At 44.4% G+C, this 16924-nt stretch overlaps 1 protein-coding gene across 1 annotated transcript in view; it reads left to right on the plus strand.

Moving 5' to 3' along the window:
* Nucleotides 1–3886: 3886 nt before the first annotated feature.
* The window catches only part of LOC126412919 (uncharacterized), a 342642-nt gene continuing 329604 nt past the window's right edge, over nucleotides 3887–16924 (plus strand). The window contains exon 1 of the mRNA XM_050082808.1: nucleotides 3887–4030. Coding sequence (XP_049938765.1) covers nucleotides 3887–4030 — 144 coding nt within the window. The remainder of the gene's footprint in view (nucleotides 4031–16924) is intronic.

Consider the following 16924-nt stretch of genomic DNA (forward strand, 5'->3'; position numbering starts at 1 on the left):
TACAAGCAACAACCAATTCTTTTCTTCAACAGACCGCAACTGACTCAGGCTATGATCCGAGTTAAGTCCAAGAAGAACGAGAATAATACAAATACTCTCAGCTCAGCATTTTTACAAAACATTTATTTTATATCCAAAGAGCTTACATATGGGATTGTTTCTTTTTACAAAACTTTATCGAATTGATTACTAAAGTAGAAACAATGACAGTAATTTCAAGGATGGAAGATCGGGTTTAACGTCCCGTCGACATCGACGTCACTAGAGATGGAGCACAAGCTCGGCTTGTCAAGGATGGGGAAGGAAATCGGCCATGCCCTTTTAAAGGAACCATACCGGCCTTTGCCTGGAGCGGTTTAGGGAAATCCTAAATCACGGAAAACCTAAACCACAATGGCTGGCCGCGGGTTTGAACCATCGTCCTCCCGAATGCAAGTCCAGTGTGCTCACTACTGCGCCAAGTCGTTCCGCCTTAAATTCATGTTTCCTCTTTATAAACATAAGAGCTTGTTTCAGTTAAGTTGTCAGAATTACACAAAGCATAATCACAATTTGTATAATCGAGATGTTAATTTCCCTTTGTCATATTCTACCTTACGTGACGAAAAGAAAGGTGCACCGACCAGTTCCGTAGCACAACACACATTAGCAACAATTTACAATGTTTTATTGATAGAAATTGTACAGTAATTCACTATAGTATGAACATAACGCGTGGCAGTATGGACATTATTGTTCATTTCGAGTGATTTGTCTTTAAACACTGATACAGACCCAGATCCAGTAAACGGCGACTAACATTAACTGCATAATGCCCAGATGGGCTCTTATTGGCAACGATTGTAGATGAGTCCTGTGTTGAGGTGCTGACTAAAGAACCAACTTGACCAGCTGCTGAATGGGAGCCGTGCTTCTGTTTATATCCAAGTTTGATGGACGTCCAGCTGGGGACTGCTTTTGAAATGCCAGGCGGCTGCGCAACGTTGCTGTTGTCGAGAGCGCGCTCTTAGATTCTGGGTTCGGTTGTTTGGGGAAAGAGACCAAATAGCGAGGTCATCGGTCTCATCGGATTAGGGAAGGAAGTCGGCCGTGCTCGTTCAAAGGAACCATCCCGGCGTTTGCTTGGAGCGATTTAGGAAAATCACGGAAAACCTAAATCAGGATGGCCGGACGCGGGATTGAACCGTCGTCCTCCCGAATGCGAGTCCAGTGTGCTAACCATTGCGCCACCTCACTCGGTCTTAGATTCTGATGATAACTAAGTTGCGCCTGAGTCTTTGGGAGATAGCCGCTCTTGTATGTAGGCTGTGTCCTGTATCTCTTGGAAACCAGATTAAACTGTATGTACTTTTCGTTCCTCTAGATCCATACTGAAGAGGTCTTCCATCCTGTAGAACATGCCAGAAAAAGAAGAATACACAAACAATATTTACAAAGATAAACAATTATGCTAATACACCTTCAAAGATCCAAGTGAAATGATCCACATTGATTGGAGAAAGCAAAAAAAAAATTCTGAAACATTTTTATTTAAAAGGCAATAAGTATCTTGTCACAAAATATGTAAATGTTCAATACACTGATAATTCTTAGGCTATTGCAGCCATGCATCATCAAATAGAAAAATCATTTGACAGCACTGATTTACAATGATTGCATTACTGCACTGAATTTGTACAGAATACACGCATAGTCGCATTTGATGTTATAAGTAACAAATGCACATCAGTTTGTTCTACTAAGCAATTCATCAGTACGAGTTGGCCAACAATAAATCCTTCGGGCCCCTCTTAAACTGAACTTTATTGATAGTTCAACTTTTTATGGCTGCTGGAAACTTACTGAAGCTACCAAGAATCAAAACAAATGCTTAAGAGAAAATGTACGTAGTTTCTAATGAATAATCTGATTCTGCAATAAAAAATGAGGGTTCCCATTTGAAATTTTGAAGTTGCCTCCTACCCCACCCCCAGGGTGCTGGGGTGGCCGGCTAATTTTAGCACCAGCAGATGTCGCCCTCGAAAATAATCAACTTTGGATTCTACGCAGTTTTTCGTGTGAAGGTTCTTTTTCGTGTTATTCTGGTTTGTTAACTTAAAATTTACACCCTGTATATTCCCGTACAGGTGAGACTTTTACTTGAAAGTAATTCAGAATAACACAGACACTACTGATATGTCTGCGTAAGCAGAAGAAACTAACGACCAAGTCCGAAAAACAATTTATTTGGACTGTTCTATTAACCAAAACAAATTCTCCAAGTATAGTACCAACACCAAACAATGATCCGTCTTCGAATCACAACTACATACAATAATGTAGAAAATAACTGAAATAATTCCCTACTAACTCCACCAGAGACTTCTCCAATATACCAAGCCTAATCCAGAGATCAGCGAGAAGATCCAAGCCGGGCTGCCGAGGCGGCAGCTATCCATGTCTGCTGGCGGTCGATGAACTGCCGATGTGTGGCCCAGCGCCGGCCTTTATAGCGCTTCGGCGGATGAGTACCTCGGAACTATTTTCCATCACGTGGTTTGACGTGTGAAAATAGTTCCGGGATCTGCAGCGACCTCTTCCTTCTACATCTACATTTATACTCCGCAAGCCACCCAACGGTGTGTGGCGGAGGGCACTTCACGTGCCACTGTCATTACCTCCCTTTCCTGTTCCAGTCGTGTATGGTTCGCGGGAAGAACGACTATCTGAAAGCGTCCGTGCGCGCTCTAATCTCTCTAATTTTACATTCGTGATCTCCTCGGGAGGTATAAGTAGGGGGAAGCAATATATTCGATACCTCATCCAGAAACGCACCCTCTCGAAACCTGGACAGCAAGCTACACCGCGATGCAGAGCGCCTCTCTTGCAGAGTCTGCCACTTGAGTTTGTTAAACATCTCCGTAACGCTATCACGGTTACCAAATAAGCCTGTGACGAAACGCGCCGCTCTTCTTTTGATCTTCTCTATCTCCTCCGTCAACCCGATCTGGTACGGATCCCACACTGATGAGCAATACTCAAGTATAGGTCGAACGAGTGTTTTGTAAGCCACCTCCTTTGTTGATGGACTACATTTTTTAAGGACTCTCCCAATGAATCTCAACCTGGTACCCGCCTTACCAACAATTAATTTTATATGATCATTCCACTTCAAATCGTTCCGCACGCATACTCCCAGATATTTTACAGAAGTTACTGCTACCAGTGTTTGTTCCGCTATCATATAATCATACAATAAACGATCCTTCTTTCTATGTATTCGCAATACATTACATTTGTCTATGTTAAGGGTCAGTTGCCACTCCCTGCACCAAGTGCCTATCCGCTGCAGATCTTCCTGCATTTCGCTACAATTTTCTAATGCTGCAACTTCTCTGTATATTTATGTTTATGTGGGCCGGTAGTGGCACCTGGTGTCTTTGCTGTGTTGTTGTTGTCGTTGTTGTTGTGGCCGTTCATCAATATTGCCTGTCGGTTGTGTAGTGCTTCGGTGTGCCTGCGAGGCGGGCAACCGCGGCTGCAGGCTGTCAGTTTGGTTGCTGATGCTCTAGGCGCCGTGATGTCTCGTGGAGAAGCCCACAGCAACTACAGTATCGTATTTAAGGGTTTCGCACAGTTTTCTCTCATGAAAACCACCAGACGAAGTAGATTCGATACATTAGGCTCCGGTCCGCAGGATAATCTGACCATAGGACGTCAGAGCTGAGGATCTGGACGGGCGATACGGCGGAAACTGCAGAGACGTCGGCGTCACATGGCAGTCATCCTTTGTTGCCCACCCCCGTCTCAGGTCTCCCCCTCGGCGAAGAAAACGATGGGCTAAAGGGAAGAGGATGAGGATAAGGATGAGTACGAGGACGCAGTCGAGGGCGAAACAGAAGGAACGATGGCAGTAATAGCGCGGGCTGCAGCTGGCGGGATTCACAGCTCGGCGCCGCCGGCGCAATATTCTCCGGAGCTCACACGGCACGCGCTCGCACGGGCGCTGATGTTCTGCAATATCTGGCGGCGCCTGCTGCGGGCGCGTGGGGTGGGGGGAAACGTATCAGATTATGCCCGGGTCCGCTGACCGATCGCTTCATCCTCTGCTCCAGGGCGGGCATCAGCAACGGCCCTACAGTGTCCGTGGCGTTCTGGGAAGAAGGCTGCCGGCCGGCGGAGCGTATAATGCCTCGCCTCGACAGAATACATCATCGAGCGCTGCGGATCCGAGTCGGCCCGATATGAAAACATTACCGGCAAATGCGCTGTTTTTGGGATACGCCTGAAGCACGAATACACCTTCAACGACGTTCTACGTCCACATACTAATAAGCGAGGGGGGTACGCAATGGTTAGAACACTGGACGCGCATTCTCGAGGGCGACGGATCAAAACGGCCATCCTGATTTGGTTTTTTGTGATTTCCCCAAGTCGCTAAAACCAAGTGTCAGGATGGATCCTTCGAAACGGTACGGCCGCTTGCCTATTTCGTCCTTCCCTAATCCGAGCTTGTGCTCCGCCTCTAATGACGTCGTTGTCGATGAGACTTTAAACACTAATCTCCTTCTTACATATGAATATATACACTGGAAGCCACTGTATAGGTAGTAGCAGCGAGGCCTTCGTCAAACTGCTGCCGTAACTGATTGAGCTGATAATGTACAGGGATGGACAAAAACATGGAAAAACAATACATTACCATGCTACACTACTGGCCATTAAAATTGCTACACCAAGAAGAAATGCAGATGATAAACGGCAATTCATCGCACAAATGTATTATACTAGAACTGACATGTGATTACATTTTCACGCAAATTGGGTGCAGAGATCCTGAGGAATCAGTACCCAGAACAACCACCTCTGGTCGTAATAACGGCCTTGATACGCCTGGGCATTAAGTCAAACAGAGCTTGGATGGCGTGTATAGGTACAGCTCCCCATGCAGCTTCAACACGATACCACAGTTCATCAAGAGTAGTGACTGGCATATTGTGACGAGCCAGTTGCTCGGCCACCATTGACCAGACGTTTCCAATTGGTCAGAGATCTGCAGAATGTGCTGGCCAGGGCAGCAGTCGAACATTTTCTGTATCCAGAAAGGCCTGCACAGGACCTGCAACATGCGTTCGTGCATTATCCTGCTGAAATGGAGGGTTTCGCAGAGATCGAATGAAGGGTGGAGCCACGGGTCGTAAAACATCTGAAATGTAACGTCCACTGTTGAAAGTGCCGTCAATGCAAACAAGAGGTGACCGATACGTGAATAGCGGTGATACGCCGGTATAGCGATGACGAAGACACGCTTCCAATGTGCGTTCACTGCGATGTCGCCAAACACGGATGCGACCATCACGATGCTGTAAACAGAACCTGGATTCATTCGAAAAAATGACGCTTTGCCATTCGTGCACCCAGGTTCGTCGTTGAGTACACCATCGCAGGCGCTCCTGCCTGTGATGCAGCGTCAAGGGCAACCGCAGGCGTGGTCTCCATGCTGCTGCAAACGTCGTCGAACTGTTCGTGCAGGTGGTTGTTATCTTGCAAACGTCCCCATCTGTTGACTCAGGGAGCGAGACGAGGCTGAACGATCCGTTACAGCCATGCGAATAAGATGCCTATCATCTCGACTGCTAGTGATACGAGGCCGTTGGGATCCAGCACGGCGTTCCGTAGTACCCTCCTGAACCCACCGATTCCATATTCTGCTGACAGTCATTGGATCTCGACCAATGCGAACAGCATTGTCGCGATACGATAAACCGCAGTCGCGATAGGCTACAGTCCGACCTTTATGAAAGCCTGAAACGTGATGGTGCGCATTCCGCCTCCTTACATGAGGCATCACAACAACGTTTCACCAGGCAACGCCGGTCAACTGCTGTTTGTGTATGAGAAATCGATTGGAAACTTTCCTCATGTCAGCACGTTGTAGGTGTCGCTCTGAAAAGCTAATCATTTGCATATCACAGCATCTTCTTCCCGTCGGTTAAATTTCGCGTCTGTAGCACGTCATCTGCGTGGTGTAGCAATGTTAATGGCCAGTAGTGTAATACGTTGTAGGATAACCGGTGGCAACAGCAAGAGCTTCAAGTCGTGTCTAAATGATAAGTACGTGGGGCGTTCAACAAGTAATGCAACACATTTTTTCTGAAATAAAGTTCTGTTTATTCAGGATAGCAATACACCATATTATTCGCCAATCTTTTGGTTACTAAACTATATTTTTGAACATTATCTCCGTTCAGTACAACGGCCTTTCGCCACCTTGATGGGAGGGCCTGTATGCCTGCATGATACCACTACTGGACGACTTCGGAGCTACGTTCTTACTGCAACTTCCCCATTCGAGACGCAAAGCGCCGCAGTGGCGACAACTCGAAAGAGTTGCACCAGGCGAACGGTCTGCCCGATGGGAAGCGCTAGCCACACGGCAGTTCCATTTTACTTCCGTATTACCCAAGTGCTGCTTCCCGCGGAGAGCATCATCTTTCATTCCGCCAAAAACATAGAAGTCAGTAGGCGCGAGATCCAGGCTGTAGGGCGGATGAGGAAGAACAGTCCAACGAAGTTTTATGAGCTCCTCTCGGTGTGCAAACTTCTTTCCGGCGTGATTAATTGCCAGACGACGGAAATTAACAGACTTTGTACGCGGAATGGTAGTTGAAGCTAGACGCACGGGATGGTTCAAATGGCTCTGAGCACTATGGGACTCAACTGCTGAGGTCATTAGCCCCTAGAACTTAGAACTAGTTAAACCTAACTAACCTAAGGACATCACAAACATCCATGCCCGAGGCAGGATTCGAACCTGCGACCGTAGCGGTCTTGCGGTTCCAGACTGCAGCGCCTTTAACCGCACGGCCACTTCGGCCGGCACGCACGGGATAGTCCATTTCGGAAACCGTTAGGGATTTACACATTCCGAGGTCCACAGAATACCAAATTTCAGATATTACCTCTCACCATGGACTACCCAGTGGCCTGCGTCGTCCACTTAATTGCGTTGGCATGTGGAGGAGAAGTTCGTTAGCATTTTTGTGGCGCCGAACACGCTGAAATCGATTCTTCAATTTCCTGAGGGTCTGCCGGCATGCGGGAGGGCGCACAGGTTTGCGCGACCATGTTCCGGTATACAGACGCCTCACCCAACGTCTCGTCCAGCTTTTAATCACTGATTGGGTTGATTCGGGGGCGAACAGAACAAACTGCGAGGTCATCGGTCTCATCAGATTAGGGAAGGACGGGGAAGGAAGTCGGCCGTGCCCTTGCAAAGGAACCATCCCGGAATTTGCCTGAAGCGATTTAGGGAAATCACGGAAAACCTAAATCGGGATGAACGGACGCGGGATCGAACCGTCGTCCTCCCGATTGCGAGTCCAGTGTGCTAACCACTGCGCCACCTCGCTCGGTTTTAATCACTGACAGGTCTCCTTAGACATTCTATAAGCGCCTATGAATATCTGCAATGCTCTGGTTTTCTGTCAAAAGAAGCTCAGTGCCGGCTCTCTGCTTTAAACGGACCTTCGTTACAGACGCCATTTTGAAGGGTACGTGTAGTGCCACCATTTATCGGGCCTTTTTGCTTCCAAAATACTGGAAAGTTCAGGTAACTATGATGTAGGTGGATGGCGATCAGACGCACCCTTCCCTCCAAAGTAAACAACAAATGCTCAATATTATTGAGATCTGTTGACCGTGGCGGTCAGGGGAGATTCATCCACGTGCTCACAAAACCAGTCCAGCACGATGCGAGCTGTGTCAACAGGGCCTCCTTCGACGTGAAACACAGAATTACAATTAGGTAACAAACATTGCACGATGAAATGGGCCTGATCAGGTAAAATGGTCACTAAACCTTGACAGTATTCCGACCTTGCTGAGTGGACCCTTGGAATACCACGACGCTGCTGCCCAAAGCATCTGCGAACACCCACGTAAACGTGGGCAGGACTTAAGAATGTGACACCAAACTTAGCCAACCAAATGCCATTCTTCCACTGCTTGACAGTCCAGGTTTTATGGTCTCGGCATGACGTTTTCCTGTCATCAGCGTTTGCATCATTGAAGAGTGGTTTTGACGCTCCAGCACGGCCTGCAATTGCGTGCTTATGTAACTCACTTCGTGTTGTTTTGATGCTGACAGTGTTCGCGAGTGCGACATTTACCTCTGCAGTGACTTTCATAGCTGTCGTCCTCTTTATTTTTCATCACAGTCCTCTCCAATGAGCATCCCTCCGGATCACTCAACACACTTTCATCCGCGTTGTGACGTAGCGAATGATACTTTTTCCACTTTCCTTGTATGCGGTAGAATGCTTAGATACGGTGCCTCTTGAAACACCAAACACTTCGGCTTCGTTGGTTACGGAAGCTTCCACCATACGAGCACCAGCTGTTTTCACGTGTTTGAATTCGCTTAGCTCCGACGTACTGCTCTCACAACTACACAGAACACCGTTCCGACGACGATTGACACTTGCCACGTTCCCTTCCTTCTTCCTATACACCAGTAATGTCATATGGTGACAGATATCCCCGCGAGTCTGATGGATTGTAGCTCACGAATGTACTGAAGGTGGCTATTTACAGCTGAAATCTGGTTGTGCAAGAATAATTAAAACAAAAAGAAAAACAGTGAGATTGCGACTCTGAACCGTGTTCCGAGCATTCCTTACAACAGTGTACGGTCGCTGTTCACAACGGTTCATTATGAACTCAAAGTTGGTTACCTGGAAAATTCTCAAATGGTTCAAATGGCTCTAGCACTATGGTACTTAACTTCTGAGGTCATCAGTCCCCTAGAACTTAGAACTACTTAAACCTAACTAACTTTAGGGCAACACACACATCCATTCCCGAGGCAGGATTCGAACTTGCGACCGTAGCGGTCGCGCGGTTCCAGAGTGTAGCGCTTAGAACCGCTCGGCCACCCCGGTCGGCGGAAAAATTATCATTAAGATCACCTGAAAATTAATAAAATGACGTTAAAATGACACGGGACAAATGTAAAGTAAATTTTAAGATGGACTCAAGTAATAAGAAAATCTATAGGAGGTTGGAATTTAAATCACAAAAAGAATAATTTCAAATAGCTATGTTTTTTCTTTCAGAAATTTAATTTTTTGAAAATATAAGAAAATTGTTGTTTAATCGTCTCAGAACTTTTCTAGCAAGGTATTGTGTGACAGCATGCAGAGATCTTGTTGCTGAGGGAACGTCTGTTGCCGGACAAGTGCTTGTAATTACAGAATCTTCCTGCACTTCTTGAAGCGTTTGAAGAATAAATTCAGTTTCCTTTAGTTTCAAAAACGAATCAGAAAAACTTTTAGTGCAATGTGGATACGAAATCTCGATATATTTAAATACCCATACCCGGTAAAAGTTAACAACAGTAAACGACGCGACAGTGACAACAAACAGATACAGCACCACTTTATTTTCAATATGTATAAATACATACTTCAGCAACATTGTTGAACTTTTTTTACAGACACACAAATTGTTCGTTCTTAACAACATTAAAAGAATGAGTTGTTGTGTCGGAAATGGTACTTTATTTGTATTACGCATTATCCTACAAGTTGTACATGAGCGGGAACACGGTGCAGCTTCCACATAAATCGATTTGTAAAGCGATCTTGAAGCTTGTGGTAGTGGTTCAAAAGCGCAAAATGTGGCAAGTATTATCCATATGAACTCTTTAATGACAGGAAAGCAGTTAATGTAGAGAATAGGGCTTACGTCTAAACCAACAGAAACTAAAGTCAATAGCGTGAAAACGTAAAATGTGGGAATGTAAAAGCAGGTTTTTCTATAATTATACTTTTAGCTTGTTTAAGTTTACACCAAGGACCAGGTAACTAAACGTACTCTGTAGAAACTAATAGGAAAAAAATTTCTAAATCACCTATCTAGGGAAAATGTTTTGCCTCTAGTGACTTGAAAAGCTGCGGCGCCTCTGACAATAACAATTTCTGTTTAACAGTAGAGTAAAGAATACGTGAATTTGTTGTGGTTTTGCTAAGGAGAATTCCCTATATGCTAAACGGAGTCGTTCTATTAACAGAAATCATTTTCAACCAAGCCCTGATGCTGTAGTCTACATAAAGCGTTTCACAGAAAATTATATCATTCGACAGCATAGAACGAAGAGGGGCGTCGTCAGAACTTATTTTACCTCAAAAACCTGCAACATTAGCATCTGATGCCTTTTCAACAGTCTTCCCAAATCAGTCATCTTATATCATCGCAAAGTTCCCAGAGAAAAGGAAATCCCGTGATACGAGTAGACATGGATTGGAACATAGGGAAGAATTACAGTTCAGATAGTGCTGCATTAATGATGAAATAAGGGAAGAAGACCGAGCGAGGTGGCGCAGTGGTTAGCATACTGGACTCGCATTCGGGAGGACGACGGATCAATCCCGCGTCCGGCCATCCTGATTTAGGTTTTCCGTGATTTCCCTAAATCACTCCAGGCAAATGCCGGGATGGTTCCTCTGAAAGGGCACGGCCGACTTCCTTCCCCATCCTTCCCTAATCCGATGAGACCGATGACCACGCTGTCTGGTCTCCTTCCCCAAACCAACCAAATAAGGGAAGAATTACAGTTCAGATAGTGCTGCATTAATGATGAAATAAAAACATTCACAAATTTCAGAGCGTTTGCTCCAAGCAAGTTTCCAAAAGTTAGCGCACTGTAGTTCAAGATACTTGCGTTGCATTACATAAATAAGTTTTGTAGAATGTGTACTGAAAATTCTTACATCAATTACAAAGTTTTAAGACTTTATGGTACAAAAGGAGATAAATAATTTTCCATTTGATCCTTAAGTTACACAACAAATTTAAGGCACACAGTTAATTTGTAACAAGTAGACAAGATTAGACAGTGTGGTGAATATTCCTGATAGAGCAGATAGTACTGCAGGACAATCTCAACACATTATGAAATTAATGATGTGAGATCTTCAAATTGTAGTACTGGTGATGAAAAACAGTGTAATAAAGCAAATTTCCTCAGAAAGCAGTCACAATTAGTGTTCTCAAAAAGAATCCAATATAGTGATCAAACTTCTTATTTGTGGCCAAAATGTTGCAATCATTCCCTTCTGGTTACGTTTCCTGAAAAACAATGAAGTGCTTTCATTACCAAATCCAATACACCGAAGGAAGCTAAATGCAATTTTTGGTCCGTGTAAAAGATTGGGAGAAGAAGTCAAGAATAAATGACTGAGTTAGCTCATACAGACAAACCCAGCTAATAGCTTACATCAGTGGAAACTAATTTTCGTATACACATTTGGGAAGTCGGAATAACTCCGCTTTAGCGCAAGCATACATGTTAAATATTAACAGGAAATAAAAGGTTACAGAAGATTTTATCTTACATTCAAATAATATATTTCGGGTAAATTTCAAAGTTTCTGCTCAGAGAAAGTCGAGTCAAGCTTTGTATTCGGCAGCACGTTGGGTCCCCATTCGTAACGTCACAGAAGCTATAGCCAGGCGAACAGTTTCAAGAGGATCTCATTACGTGAAGATACTTCGAACCAGGCATCATTTTTCTTTAACACAATTTTCATGCCTTTGATGCAGATCCATGGCTGTGTGTTACAGCACTTTAATGTGAATGTTTCCCCGCCTTGTTATCCTAAGCCCTTAGGCGTCACCGGGTGGAGATACGGAGGAGAATGTGATCAGCACACTTCCCTCCCGGCCGTTGTCTGTTCCTCAATTGGCCTCAAGAGGGCTGAGTGCACGCCGCTTGCCAACACCACTCGGCAGACCCGGATGGTCACCCATCCAAGTGCCAGCCTAGCCCGACAGCGCTTGACTTCGGTGAGCTCAAGGGAACCGCTGTTACCACTACGCCAAGGCCGTTAGCAAATTCGCCATGATGCAGGCTTTTTGAGTGTTGGAGAAGGATTTGAAGGATAAATAAGGTATAAAGTGGTCAAATCAAGTGACATTTGACGGCAAGAAGTGTGGAATAACCGCTTCTCTAAACTTGCGACCAATCACGTCGATTGACAATTTTGTTGCATGTTGACTTGCACCATTATGATATAAATAAACGTTTCGAATGTTGAATATTAGTCGTCGTCTTAGTTATGGTCCCGAAAGAGTTCTGAACATGTTAAACTGACGTCCCTTGGTGGCTGTCACAGTAGAACTATTTTCATCTTCAAACAAATAAAGGACAGCGATGCCGAAGATGCCAATAGCAAAAAATGGTTCAAAAGCTCTGAGCACTATGCGACTTAACTTCTGAGGTCATCAGTCGCCTAGAACTTAGACCTAATTAAACCTAACTAACCTAAGGACATCACACACATCCATGCCCGAGGCAGGATTCGAACCTGCGACCGCAGCGGTCGCTCGGCTCCAGACTGTAGCGCCTAGAACCGGACGGCCACTCCGGCCGGCCTGCCAATAGCACACACTGTTGCACCTCACTATTGTTTCCGTACATTTTACGGGGATTCTCATTGGTCCCGTACCGGAAATTCAGTTCATTGATCTCCATACTGAAATAAAAGTAAGCCTCACCACTTGTGATTATTGCGTTACCCTTTTTCTTCCTGTATTATTTGCTTTCGAATGGACAAGTGTCCAGGTCACTCATAATGTGATGCCTTAAGCTGTTAAACGACACACATTTTTCTATCGTATTCCGTTCACACAGGGAACGAAGATAAAACAAGTGTCTACAAGGATCATTTTAATGCCGGCCAGAGTGACCGAGCGGTTCTAGGCGCTACAGTCTGGAACCGCGCGACCGCTACAGTCGCAGGTTCGAATCCTACCTCGGGCATGGATGTGTGTGGTGTCCTTAGGTTAGTTAGGTCTAAGTAATTCTAAGTTCTAGGGGATTGATGACCTCAGATGTTACGTCCCACAGTGCTCAGAGCCATTAGATCATTTTAATTTTCGAGATTTTATTTCAGTTACAATTGCGTGATCACGTTTTCGTACATCAGTTAAAATTTCTGTACAGATATCACAATTTAACAAACTTTAGAAGGAGGTGCATGTAGAGAAAGTTTTGGAAGACCTGGAAGATAAATCTAGGACAGGCGCTACAGACACCTATCACATTTTCCCTCCAGATCTTACTTCATTTTTAGGACAATTGATTTCTAGACAGTTTTTGAATCTTATGTTATATTTTGACCATCGTCGTAGTTTTCTTTGGTTCCTCTTTGCTGAACGTAGGAACTTCCATGATGAATATTTGGTTTTTTCCAGTTGGAAAATTATCGTATTTCTGATTACTCATTGTATACTTTTTTGTAGGATAAAAAGTTTCTTTTGGTTTTAACATCGCTTGTATGTGATTGTTGGATGGGTTTGTTCTTTACATTATCTCAAATTTCTTTTGAGATAATTAGCACTTCTTCATACTTTTTCTAGATATAAACTTATTTGCCAGACCTGGCACTAAATCGCCAGTTAGGCATTGGTTACGCGGCTTCAAGTGTATTTTATTTAGGTTTTCCGTTTTTTTATTATCTCCTCCACTTCCTTACACGAAGAAATCATTGCGTCATTGGTGAGGAATTTAAGATATAAATTGTTCCAAATGTTGTCCCTGTTACGATTTGTATATTTTTCTGTATTTTTTAGTCTCTGTTTTAGTTGTTAGTAAATTATTTTTGTTGTTGTTTTCGCGTGAACACTTCTTCCGCGGTTGATTGTTATTTTTATGTAGTGATGATATTTGTTAATTGTCGTAAAATATAAAATCTCTTAGCTTTCACTGAACACTTCATTTCCTTTTTTTTCAGGTACGTACTTCGGCAACATTCATGTCCGCTTCCTGTACTGTCACAGTTACAAAACTGTAAGTACTGCAGTCGAAGATTAGTATGATATTATTCTCTATAAATTATTTTCAGTAACGGACACACGCCTCCAGGTTGAGTGCCTGAAGAATTGTGCTCAAAATGACAGAAAAACTGATCTGCTTGTTACGCTCCAACTGAACCTGAATGGAAAGATTTCCTATGCCTTACAGCGCTGCCATGTCAACGCCTCACTGTTGACTTTCCGCTGCTCTGTATTTTCACAGCAGCGTATTGGTGATAGCCATAGAAAGGTGGATGGAAGGAGGGGGGGGGGGGGGGGGAGGAACGGTGTCACGGCGGCAATATTGCACCCTTTATCCGCAGAATATTGTAGCGTCCGTTGGAAGAGCGGTGGAAATGAGAGAGGAGCGTTGCAAATGAAAGCCATTTTCTGGTGCGTGGCTACCTCCCCTCACACTTCACACTACGTAGAGGAAAGAGCAACACTGTTTGCCCGTTTGTATTGAGAAACCCACTGTACCTCATCCCGTGAACGAGCAAACTTCGAATGCCCCATTGTATGACATTACAATGATTGCAAATTGCTGCAACCGATACGCAGTTTGAGATGGTGATGTATACTATTCCCATTTCCGGGGCAGCTATTTGAGCTCACAATATGTTTACGGATTACACTTCGCGTCCGGGAAATGTTATCATCTGGCTGTCCAACAATAGAATGGGTTTTACAACGCGTCTGGAATCTGCCTGTTGAAGGAAAATGGCACGGCAGGTAATTGCAAGGTGGGATAAATGTGAACAGCCGCGTATTGCTTTTACGTCGCCGTGGCCATCTGCGCCGTTGCATCGCCAGGTAATGCACATAGCTTTTGTAACGCGTTCTCCGAACTGCCTGCCGTAGTAGTTATTCACATCGGCACAACGCCAGCTTTTTCTTCAGTTACGATACTTAGGTCGTATTTTTCCTAATAGCGTATTGTGTATGTGGCCAAATTAAACCACACCGAATATCAGAGTTTTTTAATAAAATTAGTGGCCTTTGACATTAAGCATTTAGCCAGACAAGTATATGTGTATACAATATCACTTACGTAGCATGTACATTATAAATTACATTAATTACAGGTAAACTTCCTAGTACAGTCTGTACAAATACGCACTCAACACAGTCCATATATCAAAATTTCTTACTCTCGAAACTTTGTGTCTGACTTATAACTGGATATCCGTTTCTTGCAGAAACTGGGAAACACTGACATAGTCCGTTGTCGTCAGCCGTCGAAACAGGTCCTTCACAGATGTATGTTGGTGAATTCTTACTCTGATAAAGGTCGTAAGAAACTTGATGTGTGGTCTGTCATAGCGTGAACATCCTAATATTACAAAGGTGAGGTCTGCAATTTGAGTTGGGTGGTCTTCGCACTATGGAGATGGCTGAAGTTTCATCCTTTAAAGATGTGAAGGATAACGGCCGTGGTATGAAATGTCACTATCAGCTACAACGCCTCGGTTGGGTCCCCGTTAAAGCAGTCATAACACTGGATGTGCTTTCCAACGTGAACTGCAACCGGAGCACTCTTTCACGTGAGTTGTCGGCGATATTTGACGTATGATTCTAAATGGGCAGGCCGAGAAAGGTCTCTACCCTGACCTCCCAAATCATCCGACCTCAGTCCTCTGGGTTTTTCTAGCTGGTGTTACGACAAGAATGATGTGTACAGCAATCGCTAGATACGGTTGAAGAAGTGTAAGAGCGAAATGTTCCGCAGTGTCAAACTTTACGAGATGAGCCGGGAGCTTTGGAAGAATTGGTAACTTGCGTCAGTACTGCATACATCTGCAAGGATAGCGTGTGCAGCACCTCGTTTAGCAGCTGCGAGTGTACTGGAAATTACAGCACGGAAAGTACAAAAGTAAGCTCACTGGACAAAAAAATTTACCAACCCTACATAAATCATTGAATACCGTGTAATGCTGCCCCCGGCCTTGATATTCCCATAGATTCGGTTGGGAAGCGAGTTCACAAAGTTGCTCAGGTGCGTCGCCTCCATGTTATGCCACACTCTTAGTATTTGATCGCACAGTTCCACCAACTTGTGGGGATGCTCCTGTTGGTATCTTACCCGCTGTTACAACATGCCCTACAGATTTTTATGGGCTTCAAGTTAGGCGATTTTGCAGGCCAGTCGAGATCTAATAGGGTGGGCGAGTGTTCAGAACAGCAGCCACGTATTCTTCCATCGCGATGAACTTTTCTGTCATCTTGAAAAATATGGCTATCGTTAGCCTCTTGCGAGGTGACCGACTCCAAATGTTCCTTGCATGGACTCTCCGTCGCGATTTTCTTTTCCTAACAGATTGAGATAAGCATTCACTTACCGCCTGTAGCAATTCCTCTTGGGTTTGGAAGTTATTTTGATTCACAAGCCGCTAAACGCGTCCCTGGTCTCTCTCTGGCAGGATACATCTGCAAAGGCTTGAGATTCATCTGTGTGTCCTCATTAGGGTGATTAATTTTTTGTTCCTTTGAGTTTGCTATTGTATTGCTTGTTAAGGGAGGCCTTGGCTGAAAGTGTAGCCCAGTTAGATGGAGGACTTCCTGAAATTTTGAAATAGGACAATATTTCATACTGAAGTCAGTAGTGGCTCGCAATGAGACATTTACAATTCTCTAAAACCTCTCAGTTGCGGACTGGTACGTTGTTACTTCTGTTATCGTACATTTTTCCCCGTGTCTGTCTTGTCTACTACTTGTGATAAACGCTACATAACCCTAAGATGTAATACAACAGTGTGCATAAAGGCTAAATCGAATTGTATATTACTGCCCTACTTAAAAAATTCCGTAAGTTATTTGAGCATGCTTTCTGTAAACCTTTGGGAAGGGACAGAATTTAATTGCAAACTGATAACTGAGGTAGGTCTCCAAAACGGCATTACACTTGTCAGTAAGTTGATAAGAGCTCTTAGTTGCGCAGACAGAGAGTAAGAAGGTACTCACTTGTAGTGCAGCGTTCTGTCTTCAGGCCACAAGTGGCCCATCGGGACCATCCGACCGCCGTGTCATCCTCAGAGGAGGATGCGGATAGGAGGGGCGTGTGGTCAGCACATTGCTCTCCCGGTCGTTA

Source organism: Schistocerca serialis, chromosome 7 (genome assembly GCF_023864345.2).
Source record: "Schistocerca serialis cubense isolate TAMUIC-IGC-003099 chromosome 7, iqSchSeri2.2, whole genome shotgun sequence".
NCBI lineage: Eukaryota > Metazoa > Arthropoda > Insecta > Orthoptera > Acrididae > Schistocerca > Schistocerca serialis.